The following is a 22,026-nucleotide window of genomic DNA, read 5'->3' as shown; positions in this document are numbered from 1 at the left end:
AGATAACAGGAAATGGCTACTACCCACCTGGAATGACTGAGATACCAAACTGCTTAGAAAAGAGTTTGAGATGTAGTTCTTGAAATTCCTCCACTGGGGGACCCACTCCAGCCAAAGGCAATAACAAGAGAAGAGATCAAGGAATGGGAGTTTAAAGGGACCTTGGAAGTCACAGCTATCAGAGGGAGGAGTTAGGGGGAGGGAGAAGGCAAGGAGAGGGGAATTTCCTAAAGGTTACATAGGTAGTAAATGGAAGAATTGGGATTTGAACTCAAATCCTTGGACTTCAGAGCTAGCCCTCTTTTCAGTAACCACATTGTCTAACCATGTGCCTACTCATGCTTGAAAAAATAATTACCTTGAGCTTTCTGGCTGAGGTAGAAATATATTAGGACCTAGAGGAGACCAGAATCCTGACAAATATCCTCCAGGAATGCTCTAAAAATGGACCAGAAGGAACAACTATAAAGAAACCAAAGGGGATCCTCCCTTCAGTCTGGAATTTCACAAGATTTCCAGAAACCTGTGAAGGCTCAATAGGTGACAAAGCACAGTGCACAAACTACCCAGACCTAAAGCAGGAAACCAGACCAAATTAGCAAAGTTTGGATACAGTCAACCAGTATCCTAGCCACAGCAGGAGACAGGACTATATAGTAGCACCTAGGCAGCTAGTAATGAAGACATAGCAGGTGACCATACATGACCAGTAACCAGCGTAGGACATACAGAACCCATCGGAGCCACATCAGGACAAAAGGCTAACACAGAACCAGACCAGTACCCAGGAAGCCCATGCCCAAACCATAGCAAGAGCCAGACTGTTGCTGAGCAACAGCAAGAGAGCCAGGGCTAGTAGTGCACCTGCCAGAGCAATCAATAATATCTTTTGGGGGCCAGTCACAGATCCAGCTCCAGATTTGGACTGTGCAAGAATGAGACACGGAAAAATAACAACTCATACCATATACCTAAACAAGCCCGAATGGATAAAAGACTTAGATATAAAAAGTAGCATCAAAAAATAGAGCAAAGAAGGAAACACCTTCAGCATTTATAAATAGGGAGAAATTTCATGGCCAAACAAAAGATAAAGGGGATCACAGAAGATAAAATGAATTATTTTGATTACACAAAATTAAAGTTCTTGAGGAAAGTCAGTGCAGTTAAAACCAGAAAAGAAACAGTTAACTAGAAAAATATCTCTGTGGCAAGTTTCTCTGATAAAAGTCTCATATCCAATATGTATAAGAAATGTATTCAAAATAAAAGAACAAGCACCACTTTCCAATAGGTCAAGGCCAAGGGATGTGAATAAACAGCTGTTATAGGAAAAACTCCAAGCTATCAATAGCCAATTTGTGAAAGTACTCAAAATCACTAATAATTCAAGAAATGAAAATTAAAGCAACTATAAGGTTACACCTCATCCCCATCAAATTGACAAAGATAACAAAAAGAGGAAAATAATGATTGTTGGATGGACTGTGGGAAAACAGACACACTAAGGTGCTGCTGGGTGAGCTGTGAACTGGTCCAACCATTTTGCAAAGCAACCATGCCCCCCAAAAGTTATTAACTGAGCATACCCTTTGACTCAGTAATACCACTAGGTCTATATTCCCAAAGATATCAAATAAAGAGGAAAATGACTCCTATGAACAAAAAATATTTATAGCAGCCTTTTGGTTGTTATAGCAAAGAATTAGAAACTAAAAGGATGCCCAGCCATTGGAGAATGGCTGGACAACTTATAATAAAATAATGGAATGGAATACTATTGTGCTATAAGAAATATGAAAGAGATGATACAGAGTGATGTGAGCACAAGCAGAAAATTATATTAACTCTAACATTAACATTATACATATGGACAATTTGAAAGATTTAAATACTTGATCATGCAAAGATCAAGCATGATTCCAGGAGACCAGCGATGAAGAATGCTACCTGCTCCTGAATGAGAGGTAACAGACTAAGATGCAGAATTAGACACATATTTTTGGAAATGGCCAATATGAGAATCTGTTATGCTTGACCATACTAATTTGTTAAAAGGGTTCTGTGGGGGGCAGCTTGGTGGTTCAGTGGATAAAGCACTGGCCCTGAATTCAGGAGGACCTGAGTTCACATCTGGCCTCAGACACTTGACACTTACTAGCTGTGTAACCCTGGGCAAGTCACTTAACCCTCATTGCCCTGCAAAAAAACAAAACAAAACAACAACAAAAAAAGTTAAGGCAATAGAGTATAACCTATAATCTGAGAGATATGAATGGAAGTAGAAAGGAGTAGTCCTACCAGGCTACCTAATATCAAGGGATTTTTTTTTTAGTGAGGCAATTGGGGTTAAGTGACTTGCCCAGGGTCACACAGCTAGTAAGTGTTAAGTGTCTGAGGTTGGATTTGAACTCAGGTCCTCCTGACTCCAGGGCTGGTGCTCTATCCACTGTGCCACCTAGCTGCCCCCTATATCAAGGGATTTTGATGGCAGTAGTGATCATTATGGTTTGTGTTTGTGAGAGAGTATATATATGTATACACACACATACAATACACATATATACACATGTTGCCCACATATACAATATATATACATGTGTGTATATTGTGTGTGCATGCCTGTGAATATATATGTACCTACACACAGGTGCATTGTGCAGTTACCTTGTGTGCACACTGCATGCATGCATGTAGAATATACCACATGTTGTATATTTATGTATGTGTCATACACACGTATATCTTACATGTGTAATGTATATATATGCCTCAGGAGCTCTCCCATGCCCAGCTGCCATGCCAATATGGCAGTAGTCGGGCTAGAGTGCAGGCACTAAAGAGCCTGCCCTCTCTCTCTATCCCCTAGTTGAGGCTTTGCCTGCAGCCAATAACCCCCCCCCCTCCATTTTCTGTGTTTTTTGAGCTGTACATTTTGGTCAGAATGGTTTCAGTAGCAGTTCTTATCTTGGCCAGGATAGGAAATGTGACCGAAAAGGGAAACACTCAAACAATCGACCACAAACAAGTCACGGGAATATTCTGTGTTCAAGCACAGAAGAGTTCACCAAAAAGGAGAAGCGCATCTGGCTATTTTGGTGGGTTTTCCGGTGTTTTGTTAACCCTGTTGTAGCTCCTGTGGTGTCCGCAGAGAGGACTGGTGTCCCCGAAGCACGAGTGCATCATTCTAGCCTGCCTGAGCTGGGATAGATCTTCATGGTCACCTCCAAATACAACCCTTTCATTTTATCAACAAGGAAACGAAGACCCAGGAAAGAGGACAAACTTGCTCGAGGTCATGCAGGTAATAAGCAGAACCAGGATGTGAACTTAGTAAAGTATTCTATAAGGCCCCTTCCATCTCTAAATTTCTGGGATTCTAACATATATTGGTATATTCCCACAATGTCAATTGGTAGTTAGCTGAAAATTACTTCTCTAGATGTCACATGAATTTCAGAATCTCAGGGCCATAAGAGACTTCAGAAAACATCGAGTCCAATATTGAAATTAACTAAACAAAAACGTCTTTTACAACTGATTTGACAAGTGGTCACCCAGCTTTTACGTAAAGATTACGTATGACAGGGGCAGTTAGGTGGTGCAGTAGATAAAGCACCGGCCCTGGATTCAGGAGGACCTGAGTTCAAATCCGGCCTCAGACACTTGACACTTACTAGCTGTGTGACCCTGGGCAAGTCACTTAACCCTCATTGCCCCACCCAAAAAAAAAAAAAGATTGCATATGACAGACCACAAGATCATAGAATCATAGATTTAGATCTGAAAGGACTTGAGAGGTCTTCTAGACCAATCCCTTCATTTTACAGATGAAGAAACCGAGGTCCAGAGAATGTGACTTGCCCAAGGTCACATGATTTTAGAACCAAGCTTTGGGCCCAGGTCCCCTGCCTCCAGATCTTGTGTTTTCTCCTTGGTACCACACTGAAGCTACCAGTTCCCAAGGAAATGTGCTACATTCTCCCACTAGCTCTACTAGGAAAAAAGACTTAGTCAAAAAGGTCTTTGTATTTAAGCCTTCCCTTCCTTTCCCTCCAACCACCAGGAAAATACAATTGAGAGTGACCTTACCTCGGGGTTTAATAAATGTCCCTTTATCCCCAGCACTAAGCACAATGTCTGGCACATAGGTATGTAATAAATGCTTGCTGATTGATTGGTCTTTATGGTTGCTAGGAATAATAACACATTATAGACAACGAAGGTGCTTTTCTCACCGCGAATCTATGAAATAGGGAGAGTGTGCATAATTGACATTTTGCAGATGAAAAAACTGAGGCTGAAAGAGGTGAGATAACTTTCCTAAGGTAACACAGTTAATAGGTGTCAGAGGCCAGATAGAGACACAGGTCTCCCAGTGACAAGTCCAAATATCCTTCTGCTAAGGCCTTCTGCCTTTCAAAACAGAAAAAGGCAAGAAGTAAGGCAGCTAAGTGGTACAGTATATCAAGTGCTGGGCCTAGAGTCAGGAAGACCTGAATCCAAATCCCACCTCAGATACTTACTGGCTATGTGACTTTAGGCAAGTCACTTAACCTTTGTCTGCCTCAGTTTCTTCCACTGTAAAATGGAGATAACAAACAGCCCTGATCTCACAGGGTTGGTGGGAACATCGTGCGATATATTTATAAAGAGCCTAGCACAAAGCAAGTGTCTACAAACTGAAAAGGTTTTTTTGGCCACAGAAATGTTTAAAGATCATCTTTTTTTTTTTTTAAAGTGAGGCAATTGGGGTTAAGTGACTTGCCCAGGGTCACACAGCTAGTAAGTGTTAAGTGTCTGAGGCCGGATTTGAACTCAGGTACTCCTGACTCCAGGGCCGGTGCTCTATCCACTGCGCCACCTAGCTGCCCCTAAAGATCATCTTTTAAGCCATAGAGGAGATCCAATCTCATTAGTGCAATATGCATCTCTTAATGACATCACAATGATTGAAAGTACTGTTTCATCATTCCTTCTCCAGAAATAGTTGAATTGAAATCCAGCTAAGAGCTGAAAATTATGCTTATGGGTGTCATTTTTGTAAAGGAAATTCGAATCACTTGGGATGAACAAGGTTTGGCCTATAGATTCGTAGTGTTTATCGCCACTCTAGGTGGATATAACTGTAACCAATGTGGCTCCTTATTCTGGCACTTAAAAATACCAAAATTGTAGAGCTAGAGAGAAGCTCACAGATGTAGCCCGATATATTCAACTGCCAAAGGGGAACCTGGGGGTCAGAGAAAGGAGGTGGCAGAGTAATTTGGATGAGAATCATGATTTGGACCCCGTTATTTAACTCCCACACTATACTTTCCACTCCTAACAGGTCAGATGAATATAGCACCTTCCTCACAACCAGTCTATGAGGCAGTTAATAGGACCTAAGGACTATACTTGTGATTTAACTAGTACAGGGTGCTCCTATAAGGGGAGATTCCCTCTACCAATGCAGGCTGGCACATTCTTTGTAACTGTCAGTTTAAGAGAAATAATTAGGGTATTAAAGGATTAAGTGATTTGTCCAGGGTCCCCTAGCTAGTATTTTTCAGAAGTAGGTAATATAAGTGTTATCATCCTCATTTTGCAGATGAAAAAACCAGGGCCTGGAGATATCAAATGACTTGGCCAAGGCCAAAGAGCTAATAAATATCAGAGCCAAGATTCAAACCCAGATCCTCTGACCCCAAATCCAGGACTCTTTGCCACCATTAAAGGGGGGTAACCATCTTGAAAAGGAAATATTTCCCACTGTTAGATCATTACATTCATGCTTAAAGAGGCAATGTATTCATTCAACAAGGATTTATTAAACATCTATATGCCAAAAACTATGCTCCATATTTTATGTGTTCCTTAAAAGTACTTCTGCCTCAAGAGTTAGCAAAAGGTATATAATCATTTTATAAAATGAAACAGCGTTTTATCGATTACAGGAGGACATTATGACTCCCCAGACTGTATTTTTTGGTCTTTAAAGACATATAAAAATGATACCTCAACCTCTTAGGAAAATGTTCTCTCATCACTTCAAAATGAGTATGATGTGTAATGTGATGTGACATGACATGACGTGACATGATATGATGGGATGTGTTATGATATTATATGATATGACTGTGATACTTCAAAGTACTCCCTTCACTGACACAGACCTTCTATAACTGAATGGATCATCTTTGAGAGTTATTATGGCCAAACAACACATCATCCTGAAGCCAGCCTGGTGAAAGACTTCTTTGAAATTATGTGGTCTGGTACTTGACAACATATATATAACCCAACACCAGATCCACATTCATTTCCCAAAAACAACACCAAATAATGGAAAATATAACACACAATCCCGAACCCCACGTTGAAGCTAAATCCTGACTCAAGCAAATAATGAATTCCCTGAAATGGATACAAGCATTCAAACTTATAATATTCAAAATTATAACTGTAGGGGGCAGCTAGGTGGCACAATGGATAAAGCGCCGGTCCTGCATTCAGGAGTACCTGAGTTCAAATGCGGCCTCAGACACTTGACACTTACTAGCTGTGTGACCCTGGGCAAGTCATTTAACCCTCATTGCCCGGCAAAAAAGAAAAAAAAAAAGACAAAAAACAAAACCAAAAAAAGTTATAACTGTATAAAATATGGGCACTGTTTCCAGTCCAATGGAAATCTGCAGGGCAAATTCAAATAATGCAACCACTTAAGGGCAGTTCATTATTTGTCCTAATGAGGCACCTGGCTCCATCGGTAATAACACATGCCAGTACTAAATTGTTGCTATTTCTATTAGAAAAGTCTTGGAATTCAATTTTGCAAGCAAGATCTTGGGGAGGGGGGTATTTTCTATTTCTATATATTTTACTATGAACCATACACATTTAGCTACATTCAAGGGATGAAAAAAAAATTGTCTGGTGACTTCCTTCATGGTTCAATAATAGATAAAAAGCTGCTTTGTTAAATATATCCTATATGCTAACTCATGGGGAAGAAGCACTTTTAAACATTTAAAAATATAAAGTAATCACAAAAATAGTTAAGCTGTGTCAGAAGGCTGGGTCACACAACGCAAACACTAACAGTTGATTTCATTTCACAACTTTAGTTATGGATGCATAGAATTCTCCTTCAAATGGCTGTGACTGATATACTTGAATCAAGAGATCTAAAGATCAATCCTTAACGCTGGTATGTGGTGGAGGTAGGGAGGAGATGAGAAATATGCATATGAATTCATTTAGAAAGGTGGGGAATTCAGACAAATAGATAAGAGAGGCAGCACAGTATAGTAAGAATCAAACCTAAAATCAAAAACATGGTCCCAGCTTGGCTGGGACTCACTTTTAACTCTGTCTAAGCCTTGGTTCACTTATCCTTACAGTGGGGATTTGTTAAATATATCCTACATAAATATATAGACATATACACACATACATATACAGAAACATACAGACATATACACCTCCTTCTCAGGTTTGCTGAAAGGGGATCAAATCAGGAACATGGTCCAGGATTTCATTAGTAGAGGGAATTCCCAGGTGAAGAAATTCTATTGACTAATGCAGGTTAGCTCTTTCTTTGCAATTTAGAGTCTCAGAGAGTTGCCTCCTTAAATTTTTTTCCATTCTCAACCCCTTTTCTCTTGGAGAAATTTTTACACAACCCTGGGTATATAGGTATATAAAATAGATATACATAACCTTTTACTGTTGCCAATTTTGTGACCCCCCCCACATTCAGTTATTGTGACCCCATATGGGGTCATGACCCACAGTTTAAGAAGCTTTGGCTCTGAGAAGTTAAGTGCCTGAAGAGCCAGTATGTGTCAGCCGTTCACCTTGAACCCAAGTCTCAAGGGCATTCCCTATTGATAATTATTGAAAAGTATCTTCCAGTCTTGTAAAGAGCACCCACAGTATGTGGCAGCAGAAAGAGTACTTGACTGGGAGTCAGACAATTTAGGTTCTAATCTAACTCCAACATGGGGGCAGTTAAGTGGCGCAATGGATAGAGCGCCTGATCAAAAAGACCCGAGTTCAAATCAGGCCTCAGACCCTGGGCAAGTCACCTAACCTTATTTAACTCAGTTTTCTCATTTGTAAAATGAACTAGAGAAGGAAATAGCAAACCACTCTAGTATCTTTGCCAAGAAAACTCTAAATGGGGTCATGAAAAGTCAGACTTGACTGAAATAATTCAGCAGCAACAACAACTACTACTAGCTCTATCATAAACTAGCTCTTTTACCTTAGATGATCCTTTGGTGGGGGGGCAGTCTCCTTATCTTTTAAAATAGGAAGAACAGAACTTCCCCTATCTGCTTTTCAGCAATGCTACAAGGATTAAATAAGATAAAGGATTTGAAGGTTCTTTAAAGAGCATAAGGTCCTATAAAAAGTCAAGGCATCCATATTACTTATGTTAAGGGGAACAGCTTCAATAGTGTAATGAAAAGAGCATTTGCTTTGGAATCAAAGAACCTGTGTTCAAACCCCAGCCTTGCCACTTCCTAGCTTTGTGACCTTCCCTCCTGTGGGTCTCATTTTCCCCATTTACAGAAGAGTTGGGATGGGTGGGCTCTAAATTCCTCTCTGGCTCTAAACATTATGGCCCTATGAAAACATCGAATTTATTCAAGCAAGCAACCCTGTACCACCTGTAATAACAAAATGTAAATGGATGATGTAAAGCCTCCACAATCATTCTGAAGGATGCCCATAAGTATCTACTCAGCACTTAAATCTAAAGTTACACAATCACTTTTCCCCCTGAAATACCTTTCATCTGAAATTTTCAATAAGCTGATAATTTCTAGGCAAGTGAATCAGAATAATTCATGATTATCTTTGTTAATGGCAAAGATAAGAAGGAAACCCTGTTGTCCTATGTCCACTTGAGAAATTAATGACACTATTGCTTGAGATTTCTCTCTTTTCTGGGAATTCTAAATGGTTTTCTTTGCCTACTTCTATGCCCATAAAGGGAAGGAACAGACTTTGGGACTTCCTGCTCCCTCCTTTGCCCCTCCATAGTGAAGAAGAGACAAAGAGAAGTGGCCTGTTGACAGCTGTGGGTTCAGAGAAGCCAAATGTTCTGACTCCTAACCAATGTTGTTTGTCTCTCCTTTTGTCTCTCCAGTGCCGTCTTTCCCAATATAGCCCACTTGATGTGCTGCTTTTCCTACTCAAGACTGGCCTGAGTTGACTTTCTTCAGGACTACTTTGATAACACTTATTCATGAAAGCCTTTAAGAGAATAGCAGTACTTTTTTAAAATATAAAGGTAATTCTAAAGTCTTCTGTGTACTTTTTAAAAATTTAACTTTTAATTTAAGGAATAAAACGAGCATTTCCATAACAAAGTACAATAAAAATTTTTAAAAGATGATTGTACATGAACTTTTAACAAAAAAAATCTTGGATCTTATTTTATTTTCTCAGACCACTTTTGTAACTTTTAGTAATACTTTTGTGTTTTGTAGGGTATAGTCCATTAAAATAACAGTGTGGTGCAAGTGATGGGGGCCCCAGCTGGGGTTGGGGGCAGTATATGGGCTTCGTTCCCAGTGCTGCTGTGACTTACTACCTGTGTGACTCTAGGCTGACTGCTGATTTCCCTCCTCTGAATCTCTTGTCTTCCAGGGATGACAGTCTACACATGAGTCTGACATTCCCAGGATCATCATTCAGGCTCCCTGGTTTGGTTGGGTTTCTTTCATTTTTGTGCAAACTCTTGGAGGATCCGAATGCCAGGAAAAGGCCAGCTCCATTCCACCCCTCTACTCCCTCCACACTTGTGGGAGTTGGACAGGGTAAAGGAAATACCCTGTGCTGAAGGGCTTGTCACTCAACCAATGTTTGGCAATCCACTGAATGGTTTCAAGAGGAAAAGAAATGGAAAATTAAGAAGGTAGTGTAAAGGAAGCATAACTTGCACTAGACCTTCTTAATACTAATATTAGCTAGATGGCGCAGTGGATAGAGTGCTAGGCCTGGAATCAGGAAGACTCATCTTCCTAAGGTCAAATCTGGCCTCAGACACTTACTAGCTATATGACTGGGCAAATCCTGTTTGCCTCAGTTTCCTCATCTGTAAAATGAGCTGAAGAAGGAAATGACAAATCATACTAGTATCTTTGTCAAAAAAAATCCAGGGGCAGCTAGGTGGCGCAGTGGATAGAGTACCAGCCCTGGAGTCAGGAGTACCTGAGTTCAAATCCGGCCTCAGACACTTAACACTTACTAGCTGTGTGACCCTGGGCAAGTCACTTAACCCCAAATGCCTCACTAAAAAAAAAAATCCAAATGGGGTCACCAAGAATCAGATATGACTGAAATGACTCAACAAAAATACTAATAATAGTAAATACAGTAATAATAGTAACATTTATAAAGCAGTTTAAAGTCCACTTACTTTTGAAAGTAAAAAGCAGACTGTGGGATGACCTTCCTAACCCAAAAATGCCACCTGAGATTCCCAGCAGCTGAAACAGCATCAAATTAAAAGGTAGGAACAGGAACTTCTAAGAACTTACCTCTTAGCTCTTTTAAATCCCCAGTCCTATTTATTGATTTATATACTTACACCGATCAGAAACTCCCCCAAGAAACAAGTAGAAAACAAAGAAAAACCATTTTTCTCCCTATGAAGGACACTAGGAAAGGAACCTGGGGTATAAGTCAGGACCAAGTATGAATCAAATAGCTAGCTTTTGTAAAGAAAGAATCCTAACAAAATACTGATCTATTCAGAACTGGGTTGAGCCTTTTGCACTCTTGAAACTGTGTCTGGGTGTTAGAAATGGAAAGGAGAATCGAGACAATTATCTCAACAATCTACTTTTTTAAGAGACCAACGGGGGACAAAGCCTTTCAGTTTTCAGCTTTGCCTGAAATAACTGAGGCCAAAGTTAGCTGCTCTTTGTTTTTTGTTTTGGTTTGGGATTTTTTTTTTTTTGGCCTGATAATTGCCTTCATTTGCCAGTGCAAAGGGAAAAAAAATCATGGAAAAATTCCAGAGCAGTAATAAATGTGATAGGCATAATTTCACAATTCACACGAGTCCAATTCTGCCAGTGTAGAAATGTACAGAATCATTAGAATCTCAGAGGTTATATAATCCAACCGTGACCAAACAAAAATGTTCTCTAAATTCTAGGCAACTGAGAAGAACACCATGGCTACCAGAGAAAGAACTGAACTTGGATTCTCAAAGCCCTGGATTTGAATCTCACCTCTGATACCAGCTGTGACCATGATCAAGTCACATAACCCATCTCTGAGCCTGTTTCCTCATCTGCAAAATGGATACCTATAGTACCTACTTACCCTGAAAGGGTGGTTGTGGGAACCAAATTAAATAATGCTGTAGAAATAATTTTGTCCACCTTAAAGTGCTATGAGAGTATAGCCAACAATTGGTCACCCAGACTTCACCTGAATACCTTTCAGGAAGGAGAACATGCTTCCTCCCACTTCTACCCATCCTTAGCAGACCATTCCACTTCTAGATAGCTCTAATTATTCTACATTAGCCTCTTCAGTTTCCACCTACAGTTCTGCCATTGAGACCAAACATAACATGTAATCCCTCTTCCATGTGACAATCTAAAGTAATTTAAAACAGTCATCTTCCACCACCCCTTACCTGACCCAGATCTTTTCTTCTCTAGGCTGAACATTCCCAGTTCCTTCAACTCATCCTCACTGGCATAACCTTGAAGCTCTTTGCCATCCTGGTCTCCTTCCTCCAAATGCCCTCTAACCGGGGCAGCTAGGTGGCACAGTGGATAGAGCACTGGCCCTGGAGTCAGGAGGACCTGAGTTCAAATCCGGCCTCAGACACTTAACACTTACTAGCTGTGTGACCCTGGGCAAGTCACTTAACCCCAACTGCCTCACTAAAAACAAAAACAAATGCCCTCTAACCCATATTGTCCTTCCTGAAATGTGAAGCACAAAACTAAACACAGTTTACTCCCAGATGGTATGAATACTACACTAAGAAGCCTATGAGTGGACTGTTGCTCACAGTGAAGTTGGAATTAGGCTCGTTGGGGAATTTCAAGAACCAGATATCTGTCCAACAGATTAGCTCATAAAAGAAAGGAGGTATTAAGTCACTTCAGACTGGAGGATTGTAGAACTATGGACACAACCACTCAACCCAATCCATAAGACCTTTCCCTGAAGGACTAGAGCCTAACTTCTTAAACTGTGGGTTGCAACCCCATATGGGGTCACATAACTGAATGTGGGGATCCTGAAAAATTTGGCAACAGTAAAAGGTTATGTGTATCTATTTTATATACCTATATATCCAGGGTCACATAAAAATTTCTAGGGTGAAAAGGGGTTGCGAGTGGAAAAAGTTTAAGAAGCCCTGGACTAGAGGACTAATCTGTTGCTCTTTTTGAGGATGCTTTAGAATCTTAAAATGTGAATGAGATTAAAGAACAAATGATGAAATTTGGGAGGGAACATGGTTTAGTGAAAGGAACACTGGACTTATCAAATCAGAAGAAGGCTGCATTCAAATCCTACCTCTGACGCATGCTGTGTGACTATTGATCAGCAAGTCACAAGACTTGTATGAGCCTATTTTCTCATCTGTGAAATAAGAATAATACCTGTAAGTACCTACTTGACAGGGTTGCCATGAGGATCACATGTCACTATGTGTGAAAGAGCTTAAAATGTCAATTCATAAATTCAGATTTGCAAATTCATCCCTGCTATTTACTTTCTTTTTTTACATATGTTTTTATTTTTGAGGCAATCGGGATTAAATGACTTGCCCAGGGTCATGTACCTAGTAAGTGTCTGAGGTTGGATCTGAACTCAGGTCCTCCTGACTCCAGGGACAGTGCTCTATCCACTGTACCACCTAGCTATTGACTTCCAAATTTGAGGTGTTTAGTTCAACTCCTGCTGCTCTCATGATATCTTCAAACTTCCCTACTCTCCAGCTTCCAATCTGTTAGTCCCCAGCAAAGGTGATATAAACACACCCAGTCTACCACTACATTCTGATTTTCAAAAACTTTGTTTCCCTACTGCCCTAGCAATATGCATATTCATAGGCCCTTCAAAAAATGGCAAAAATCAGCTCAAGTATGGTCCCACCTACAGAAGCATATATGCTACCTGAGGACCTACAGAGCTAAATTAACAGAGGTCATCATGAGTACTGGTCTTTGGTGATGAATTCTATGGCCATGGAAATCTACTTAAGGTCACGTAATATACAAATTGCCTAATATATTATAGAACACACATTTACCAGGAAGAACACTTAGAAATATTCTAAATAGGGTGCATACCAACTACATGATGCTTCATAAAAGTGGATATTAAATAATTGACAATGCATCTAACAATACATTGTGCTTTTATCTCGAAACATCTGGTCACCATTCACTATGGCTGAATGTATTCTTAACGTGACCCAGGAAGGGAAAGGCATCCTTGCAATTGATTCAAAGAACAAAGGCTATAGCCAAAATCGAATTCCAGGTGACATAAAGAATAAATTTACTCTAAAATTTTATTAATTAAATCTATTTTTATTTTTATTTTTGTGATTTTATTGGTACAGAGAACTCCTAATAAGGAAACTCCTTCTAACATAGACTGACACTCTTTGGCAATTTTTAGCCTTACACAGTTGTCATGGTTTTATGTTAGATTAAATCCTTTTATTTTTTAATATGGAGTACTTACGGTCATAAGACCATAAAGATAGAACTAGAAAAGGCCTCTGAGGCCCATGAGGCCTGCCTCTTCATTTGACAGATAAGGAATATGAGGCCAGGCAGATTAAGTGACTTCTTCAGGATAACACAAGCAATAAGTACTGCCATGTGCATGGTATTTTATATTTATAAAGCATTTTATGAAGATTATATCATAACAACCCTATGAGTTGAGTAGCACATGCCCATTTTTCAAATGAAGAAACTGAGGGTAGAAGGGGGGGGAGGGAGAGAGAGAGAAAGAGAGAGAGAGAGGCAGGCAGAATGGTATAGTGGAAAGAGTAACATAATCTGGAATTAGAAACCCAATCCAAACTCAACCAGTATAAGCTATTTAACTTTGGGAAGTCACTTGAATTCAGCCTCAGTTTCCTCATCTGGAAAACAGAGATAATAATACCTGCAACATTTTCTCTTCACAGGACTGCAACAAGAAAAATAAATTTCCAAAACTGGTAAAGCACAATAGAAATGTCAGCTCTTATTACTACTGATTTGTCCAAGATCACACAGCTAGTAAGTAAAAAACATTGAGATTCAAACTCGTATCTCAGGATACCAAATACATTGCTCTTACCCACTCCAAAATACAAGGAACACATCAAACATATTCCAAATAGCATGTGCCAATTTCTTCAAGCATTACAAATGTGTCCTGGCATGACAATTCCACCTACTTCAACTTTTTTTTTAAGGGAGAGGAAAAACAATATGTCCCAAGGGAATATTACAGAAACTCTTGGCTGATAACAGGACTGAAGGAAATACCTGTTTCTTATCTTGAATTTTCTTAAAGTCTTCACATGCTAGCCAAAACAAGACATTTTCTTCACTAAATTCTTTTTTCAAAAATTCCTGGGGAGAAAGAAAAGAAAAAACATTATACATTCTCCTATTTTGGTTTCTTTCTTTTTAAAATTTTCTTTCACATGGAACTAATCAACTATTCAACACCATGCAATCATCTTCTAACAAGTGTTTTCAGTGGGTTTTTAAAAAACTAATATGATTACCTTAGATTTTATAAACATTTGGATTTGCTGATTCTGGTGTAAGGAAAAGGAGAAACTGGGCAAGTTTCTAAAAAAATTCTCACTGATAATAAATTATCCTAAAGTAAATTAAAATGAAAAATATATTAGTTCTTTCTAGACAGTGTTTAAACAAAGTAAATTCCTCTAAAAGTAAAACTATTTTTAAAAGAGAGGAAAAACCTATCAATAGACAAGCCTTATTTATAAAAGAAATGATTAAAATAATTTTAAATTTCAGTGCTTTTGTTTTTTATTTTCAAATGTGTTTTGTGCCTTGCCGAAATAGCATGTGATCATTTGGAATGTCGATAGAGTTGTTTTCTGTCCCTACCAAGTGTCATTCATATATTCTTTGTCATTCGTGTATTCTTGATATATGTAGCAATAAAGGCTGGTGAGAAGTCAAACAGAGGCAGATTTCAGCTCGATATAAGTAAAAACTTGCTAATGATTAGAACATCCCCCGAAATGAAGAGTTGCCTCATTAGCTACCAAGTTACCCATCACCAAAAATGTGGGAGAAAGGACTAGATAACCACTTTTGTTGGATACTTTGTAGAGGAGATTCGTTATTCAAGTGAGAATTGGACTGCATGACCTCTGAGGTCCCTTACAACTCTGAGTCAGTCATTAAACTTGAGGGATGGGGCAGCTAGGTGGCGCAGTGGATAAAGCACCGGCCCTGGATTCAGGAGGACCTGAGTTCAAATCCGAACTCAGACACTTGACACTTACTAGCTGTGTGACTCTGGGCAAGTCACTTAACCCCCATTGCCCCGCACAAAACAAAACAAAACAAAAAAACTTTAGGGATATTGGGTATTGTCTAGTCCCTAGCTTCTTAAACTGTGGGTCAAGACCCCATATGGGGTTGTGTGGAGGTCGTGAAAAATCTGCCAATAGTAAAAAGTTATGTATACCTATTTTATATACCTATATACCCATGGTAGCATAAAAATTTCTTGGGTGAAAAGGCATCATGAGTGGAAAATGTTTAAGAAGCCCCGTTCTAGTCCAACCCAAACTATTTTTTTCCTTTGGGGCAGGGCAATGGGGGGTGGGGGTGGGGTGTTAAGTTACTTGCCCAGGGTCACACAGCTAATAAGTGTCAAGTGTCTGAGGCAGGATTTGAACTCAGGTCCTCCTGAATCCAGGGCCGGTGCTTTATCCACTGTACCACCTAGCTGCTCCCCCCCCAAACCAAACATTTTACAAATGATGAAAGTAAGTCTCAGAGAGGTAGAAATGACTTGCCCAAGGCCATACAGCAAGTATAGGACTAGAATCCTATTCTCCTGATTCCAAATCCAGTATTTTCTCCATAACAACATGCCCCACTATAAACTATTTCCTCACTAAGACATAGAATAAGCCTGAGGCTGCTTCCCAGCTTCTAGCACAGGAGGGTAGGAAAGAAATACTGATGGTGCCTGCCTTGTTCTATATAATTTTTCAGTCAATTGACATCAAAGAGTAGGTCGGTTTGGGCAGATTCTTCACATTCTTATGAGTTTGTTCATGGTGCTTTTATCAACTAACAGTAGAATTTGACAAGTCTTCCCTCAACAAAATGTTAGGGAAGATCCCCACTTCATGAATGATGTTTGACAAATACATTAGTAAAAGAAATAAATTTTGCTATTTGTATAAATTTGCTTTCTCCCCTGCTGTTCATAGGATTTAGAACCAGGAAGAACCTCAGAGGTCCTCCAATCCAACCCTTTCATTCGATTTTTTTTTCAATCAATAAGCATTTATTTACACAGTGCTGGGCACTGTGCTATGAAGAAAGGTCTTGCAAGGAAAATTAATAGACTATCCAAGAGACAGCATTTAAATATTCTGGAGACTGTATATTCAAGAATCCTCAAGGATTCTGGAAACACTGGATATCAACAACTGATATCCAAGTCCTGATCCCAACCTCTTATTTTAAATAAGGAAAGTGATGACCAGAGAGGTTAAGATTCCACAAGTAGTAAACAACAAAGCCAAGATTCAAACCCAGGTCCTCTGACTCCCATTCCAATGATCTTTTCACTAAAGTCTCTGCACTTTCTGTGAACATTGAGGTAGCTTGAAATGTACCACAAAATACTTTCTAGGCTTCCATCAGTAACATGATCCTAAGAATGCCTTAAGTATGAGCCTGGGAAAGTAATTTCTTCCTTGTGGACCTCAGTTGCCTCATCTGTTAAATTAAGGGTTTGAAGCAGATGATGTCTATTGGCCCTCTGGGCTCTTATGGTTCCAATAAGACTTTATAGCAGGCAGCCAGACAGAGACAGCCAGGCTCCTGCTCCTACCTGGAATCAAAGAGCTAGAAATTCTCTAATCACTTGCAAATACTGTAATCTATCCACCCCATCTTTGTCCCATAATGTACAATGTCTGAAATGCACTATCTTCTGCTTGGTCTTAGTAAAGCTCTACTAATGAAAATATTTTCAATTCATCAATGACTGTGTAATGAGAACCTCCTCAGTCTTTCAGACATGACACACAAGACTAAGCCCTGGTCTTTTAAAAAAAATTATCTATTCATCTTAACATTTTATGTCAATATCAGTAGTAAAAATAGCAACCCTAAATCGTTTAATTCCTTCTGGGTCTTCAAGCAAGCTCTCCAAGGAGGTCGCCCATTTTGCAGTGCCTTTTACATTCTGGTGGCTGCTGCTAGGAGTCCCATCACCATCGTGTATATCTGGAAAAAAAATAATAAAATGCAGGTTATACACAAGGTTCTCCTGAAGATAATATTTTTTTAAAAAATTTGCAACATTATTTGAACCTACTGCAAGCCTTGGGGATCCCCTTTCTTTACCTCAAGTGGATTCACCAACTAAAAAGTTTTGCCATTTAGTGTTTATAATCTGACATCAGATTCTACCAATTTTGAGTTATAAAAAAGCGAGGAAAAGGAAATTGTAGAAGTAATAAGTCAATGTTTAAGTACCTATTATGTGCCAGATACTATGATTAGTAGGAGAATCAAAATAATAGCAAATAAAGGTGAGCCTCATTTCACAGAAACAATGGCTTCCTTTGATTTTTTTCCCATAAAGTAAAATTTCATATTTAAAAAACCCTCCAATCTCCACTCCCAGATGAGTTTCATTTCATTGGAAATTTATTTCTATAGAAAAATCAAACCTCCAGCCCCACAAAATGACAATTAAGAAAACAGTAAAACTTTAAAAAACTAAATATTCAAGGGAAATAATTTTTATAAATATTAATATTTATAGGATAGCTAGGGATAGAATTTTAAAACATTTCAGCTGGAAGGAATTTCAGAGTACATTGAGTCCAACCTTTTCACAGTAAAGAGGAAGAAACTGAGACATAGAGAGGAATAATTTGTGAAGAACACATAATTAACTGGATTGAAGCAACAGCTAGATGGTCTAAAGAAAAAAAACCTTAGAAGATCAGGTTGAGTTTAAAAGTCACATAGCTTCAACAAAAATCATAGGATTATCTCAATAGATTCAGAAAAAGCTTTTGAAAAAATACATCACCTATTACTATTAAAAACATCAGAGAGCATAAGAATAAATGGAGCTTTCCTTAAAATGATAAGTAGTATCTACCTAAAATCATCAGCAACTATTATTTGTAATGGGGGATAACTAGAAGCCTTCCCAATAAAATCAGGTGTGAAACAAGAGTGTCCGTTATCATTACTATATATTACCAACAATACCCAACAGGAAGAGACAGAAAGAGAAATTCCATTTCAAATAACTGCAGACAATATAAAATATTTGGGAGTCTATCTGCCAAGACAAATCCAAGGACTACATAAACACAGTTATAAAACACTTTTCACACAAATAAAGACATCTAAACAACTGGAGAAATAAGAATTGCTTGTGGGTAGGCCAAGCTAATAAAATAAAAATGACAATTTTACCTAAATTAATTTACTTATTCAAGTGCCATAGTAATCAAACTACCAAATAATTATTTTATAGATTCAGAAAAAATAATAACAAATTTCATCTGGAAGAACAAAAGGTCAATATCAATGGAATCAATTAAAAATATGAAGGAAGGTGATCTACTAGTATATTTCAAGCTATATTACAAAGTGGTAAACATCAAAACAACCTGAGACTGGTTAAGAAAAAGAGTGGTGGATCAGTGGTATAGATTAAATACATAATGCATAGTAGTAAAAGACCATAGTGATCTAGTCTTTGATAAATCCAAAGATCTGAACTTTGGGGGGTAAGAACTCACCATTTGACAAAAATTGCTGGGAAAACTGGAAAGGAGTTAGGAAGAAAGTAGGCATAAATCACTATCTTATACTGTATACCAACAAAATGGGTACATGATTTAGACATAAAGGGTGGTATCATAAACAAATTAGGGGAATATGTAAAATTATACCCTTTAGATCTATGGATAAGGGAAGAATTTATGACCAAATAAGATAAAAAGATCATAGGAAATAAAATGGATAATTTTGGGTTTTTTATTGAGTCATTTGTCATGCCTGATTCTTCGTGACCCCATTTGGGGTTTTTTGGGCAAAGATCTTGGAATAGTTTGCCATTTCCTTCCCCGGCTCATTTTACAGATGAGGAAACTGAGGCAAATAGGATTAAGTGACTTGTCCAGGGTCAGGCAGCTAAGTAAGTGTCTGAGACCAGATTTAAACTCAGTAAGATGAGTCCTACTGACTCCAGCCCCCAGCACTCTATCTACTATGCTACTTAGCTGCACATAATTTTGATTATATGAAGTTAAAAAGATTTTACAGAAACAAAACCAATGCAGTCAAAATTCAAAGGAAAGCAGGAAACTGGGGGGGGGGAGGATTTTTTTACAGGTTTCTCTATTAAGGCCTCATTTCTCAAATCTGTAGGGAACTGAGTGAAATTCATAAAAATAAGAGCCATTCCCCCAGTTGATAAATGGTCAAGGGATATGAACAGGTAGTTTTCAGAAGAAGAAATCAAAGCTATCTATAGTCATATGAAAAACTGCTCTAAATCACTATTGATTAGAGAAATGCAAATTAAAACAACTCTGAGGTACCACCTCACACCTATCAGATAGACTAACATGACAGAAAAGGAAAATGACAAATCCAGGAGGTGAGGTGGGAAAATTGGGACATTAATGTACTATTACTAGAGTTGTGAACTAGTCCAACCATTCTGGAAAACCATTTGGAACTATACTCAAAAAGCTATATAACTGCATACCCTTTGACCTAGATACACCACTACTAGGTCTTTAAAACAAAAAGAGCAAAGAAAAAAGAAAAGGACCTTTATCTACAAAAATATTTATAGCTCTTTTTGTAGTGGCAAAGAATTGAACATTGAGAGGATGCCCATCAGTTGGCAAATGGTTGAACAAGTTGTGGTATATGATTATGATGAAATACTATTAAGCTATAAGAAATGACAAAAAAGCTAGTTTCAGAAAAACGTGAAAACACTTAATGAACTGATGCAAAGTGAAATGAGCCAACCCAGTAGAACAGTGTATATAGTAAAAGCAATATTGCAAAAAAACAAAAAAGAAAGAAAGCAATATTGCAGTGATCAACTGTGAAAGGCTTAACTACTCTGATCAATAAAAAGATTCAGGACATTTCTGAAGGACTTATGATTTTTTAAAATGCTATCCACGTCCAGAGAGAGAACTGATGAAATCTGAGTGCAAACTGAAGTATAATTTTTTCACTTTATTTTTCTCTTGATTTTTTTGCAACATGGCTAACATGAAAATGTGTTTTGCAAGATTTCACATGCATAACAGATATCATATTGCTTGTCTTCTCAATGGGTGGGGAAGGGGCTCTAGGGAGGGAGAGAGTTTGGAACTCAAAGTTTTAAAAAATTAACAATAATTGTTAATAAGTTGGGGGCTACATAGCTTCTAAAAATCTATAAGTTTAGAGATATGAGCTAGCTAGATGGCCTCTTCCAACTCCAAAAAGTCTCTGAGACAATAACCTTATTCCCTTCTTTAACATCCTATCAGAGGACAACAAGCAGCTCTCTTTTGTTGCTTGATCCTATTGCCTAATTCATTTTTTTTTTCCGGTGGGGCAATGAGGGTTAAGTGACTTGCCCAGGGTCACACAGCTAGTAAGTGTAGGTTCCCTTTTTGATCGAACAGTCTTTTAGTTTTGCCAACTAGTTATTCAACCAAATTGTCCAAGTCAAGTGGTCACTTTTCCCTAGGAAGTACGCAAGAATAATGAAGTGTCCTGTGTCTGAGGCCACATTTGAACTCAGGTCCTGCTGAATCCAAGGCCCGTGCTTTATCTAGTGCGCCACCTAGCTGTTCCTTCCCGCCCCCTCTCCATTGCCTACTTCTTATAGAAACTTCTGGCCTTCAGAAATGAGCACGTTGATTATGTTATAAATATTAGTATTTACAAACTAGATGAGATATTTACAAAGTTAATGTTAGAGCTGGTAAAGGATTGAGCTGAATGAAAAAGAAGAGAGAGAGAAGTCAGTCTTCAATAGGGAGTAGTAAAAGTGAACACACATTTACTGGAGCATAGAAAAGAGTAAGTGAAGTAAAAGAAATATATTTATAGAAGCACAAATGGACCAATAGATTCTGCTAATGTTAGAAGATGAAATACTCAAAGACCAAGTGACCAATCTTGACTGTAAGAGGAGTGACAGTAAGATCCCCTCCTGTGCCCCACCCCCATACACACACACTCCTTGACAGAGAAATAGAGAAGTGGCCAAAAGGTGTGGAAGGAGGCACAGGTTGTCAAATATGGCCACTGTCCTGGTTTGTTTTACTTAGCTGCAATTCTTTGCTCCAACAGAGGGTTCTATTGGAAATGGCAGTAGGAATCATTAGGTAGAGATGATGATGAAGAAAGAAAAAAAAAGCACCAATAAAGTATTTTTTAAAAGATTATGTAAGGGGGGCAGCTAGGTGGCGCAGTGGATAGAGCACTGGCCCTGGAGTCAGGAATACCTGAGTTCAAATCCGACCTCAGACACTTAACATTTATTAGCTGTGTGACCCTGGGCAAGTCACTTAACCCCAATTGCCTCACTAAAAAAAAAAAAAAAAAAGATTATGTAAGGGGCAGCTAGGTGGCACAGTAGATAGAGCACTGGCCCTGGATTCAGGAGGACCTGAGTTCAAATCCAGCCTCAGACACTTGACACTTACTAGCTCTGTGACCCTGGGCAAGTCTCTTAATCCCAATTGCCTCACCAAAAAAAAAAAAAAAA

The 22,026-nt window shown here is 38.6% G+C and overlaps 1 protein-coding gene across 3 annotated transcripts in view; it reads right to left on the bottom strand.

Annotated features, from left to right (window-relative positions):
* The window catches only part of RGS10 (regulator of G protein signaling 10), a 74,791-nt gene that overhangs the window by 31,636 nt on the left and 21,129 nt on the right, over positions 1-22,026 (bottom strand). For all 3 annotated transcript variants that reach the window (XM_043986383.1, XM_043986381.1, XM_043986384.1), the window contains exons 2-3: positions 17,377-17,495; positions 14,526-14,612 (exon numbers count right to left, since the gene is read on the bottom strand). In XM_043986383.1, the coding sequence (XP_043842318.1) occupies positions 14,526-14,612; positions 17,377-17,495 (206 nt within the window). The remainder of the gene's footprint in view (positions 1-14,525; positions 14,613-17,376; positions 17,496-22,026) is intronic.

Source organism: Dromiciops gliroides, chromosome 2 (assembly GCF_019393635.1).
Source record: "Dromiciops gliroides isolate mDroGli1 chromosome 2, mDroGli1.pri, whole genome shotgun sequence".
Lineage (NCBI taxonomy): Eukaryota > Metazoa > Chordata > Mammalia > Microbiotheria > Microbiotheriidae > Dromiciops > Dromiciops gliroides.
The sequence above is the reverse complement of the archived record's forward strand: the minus strand, read 5'-3'. Positions and strand labels throughout refer to the sequence as shown.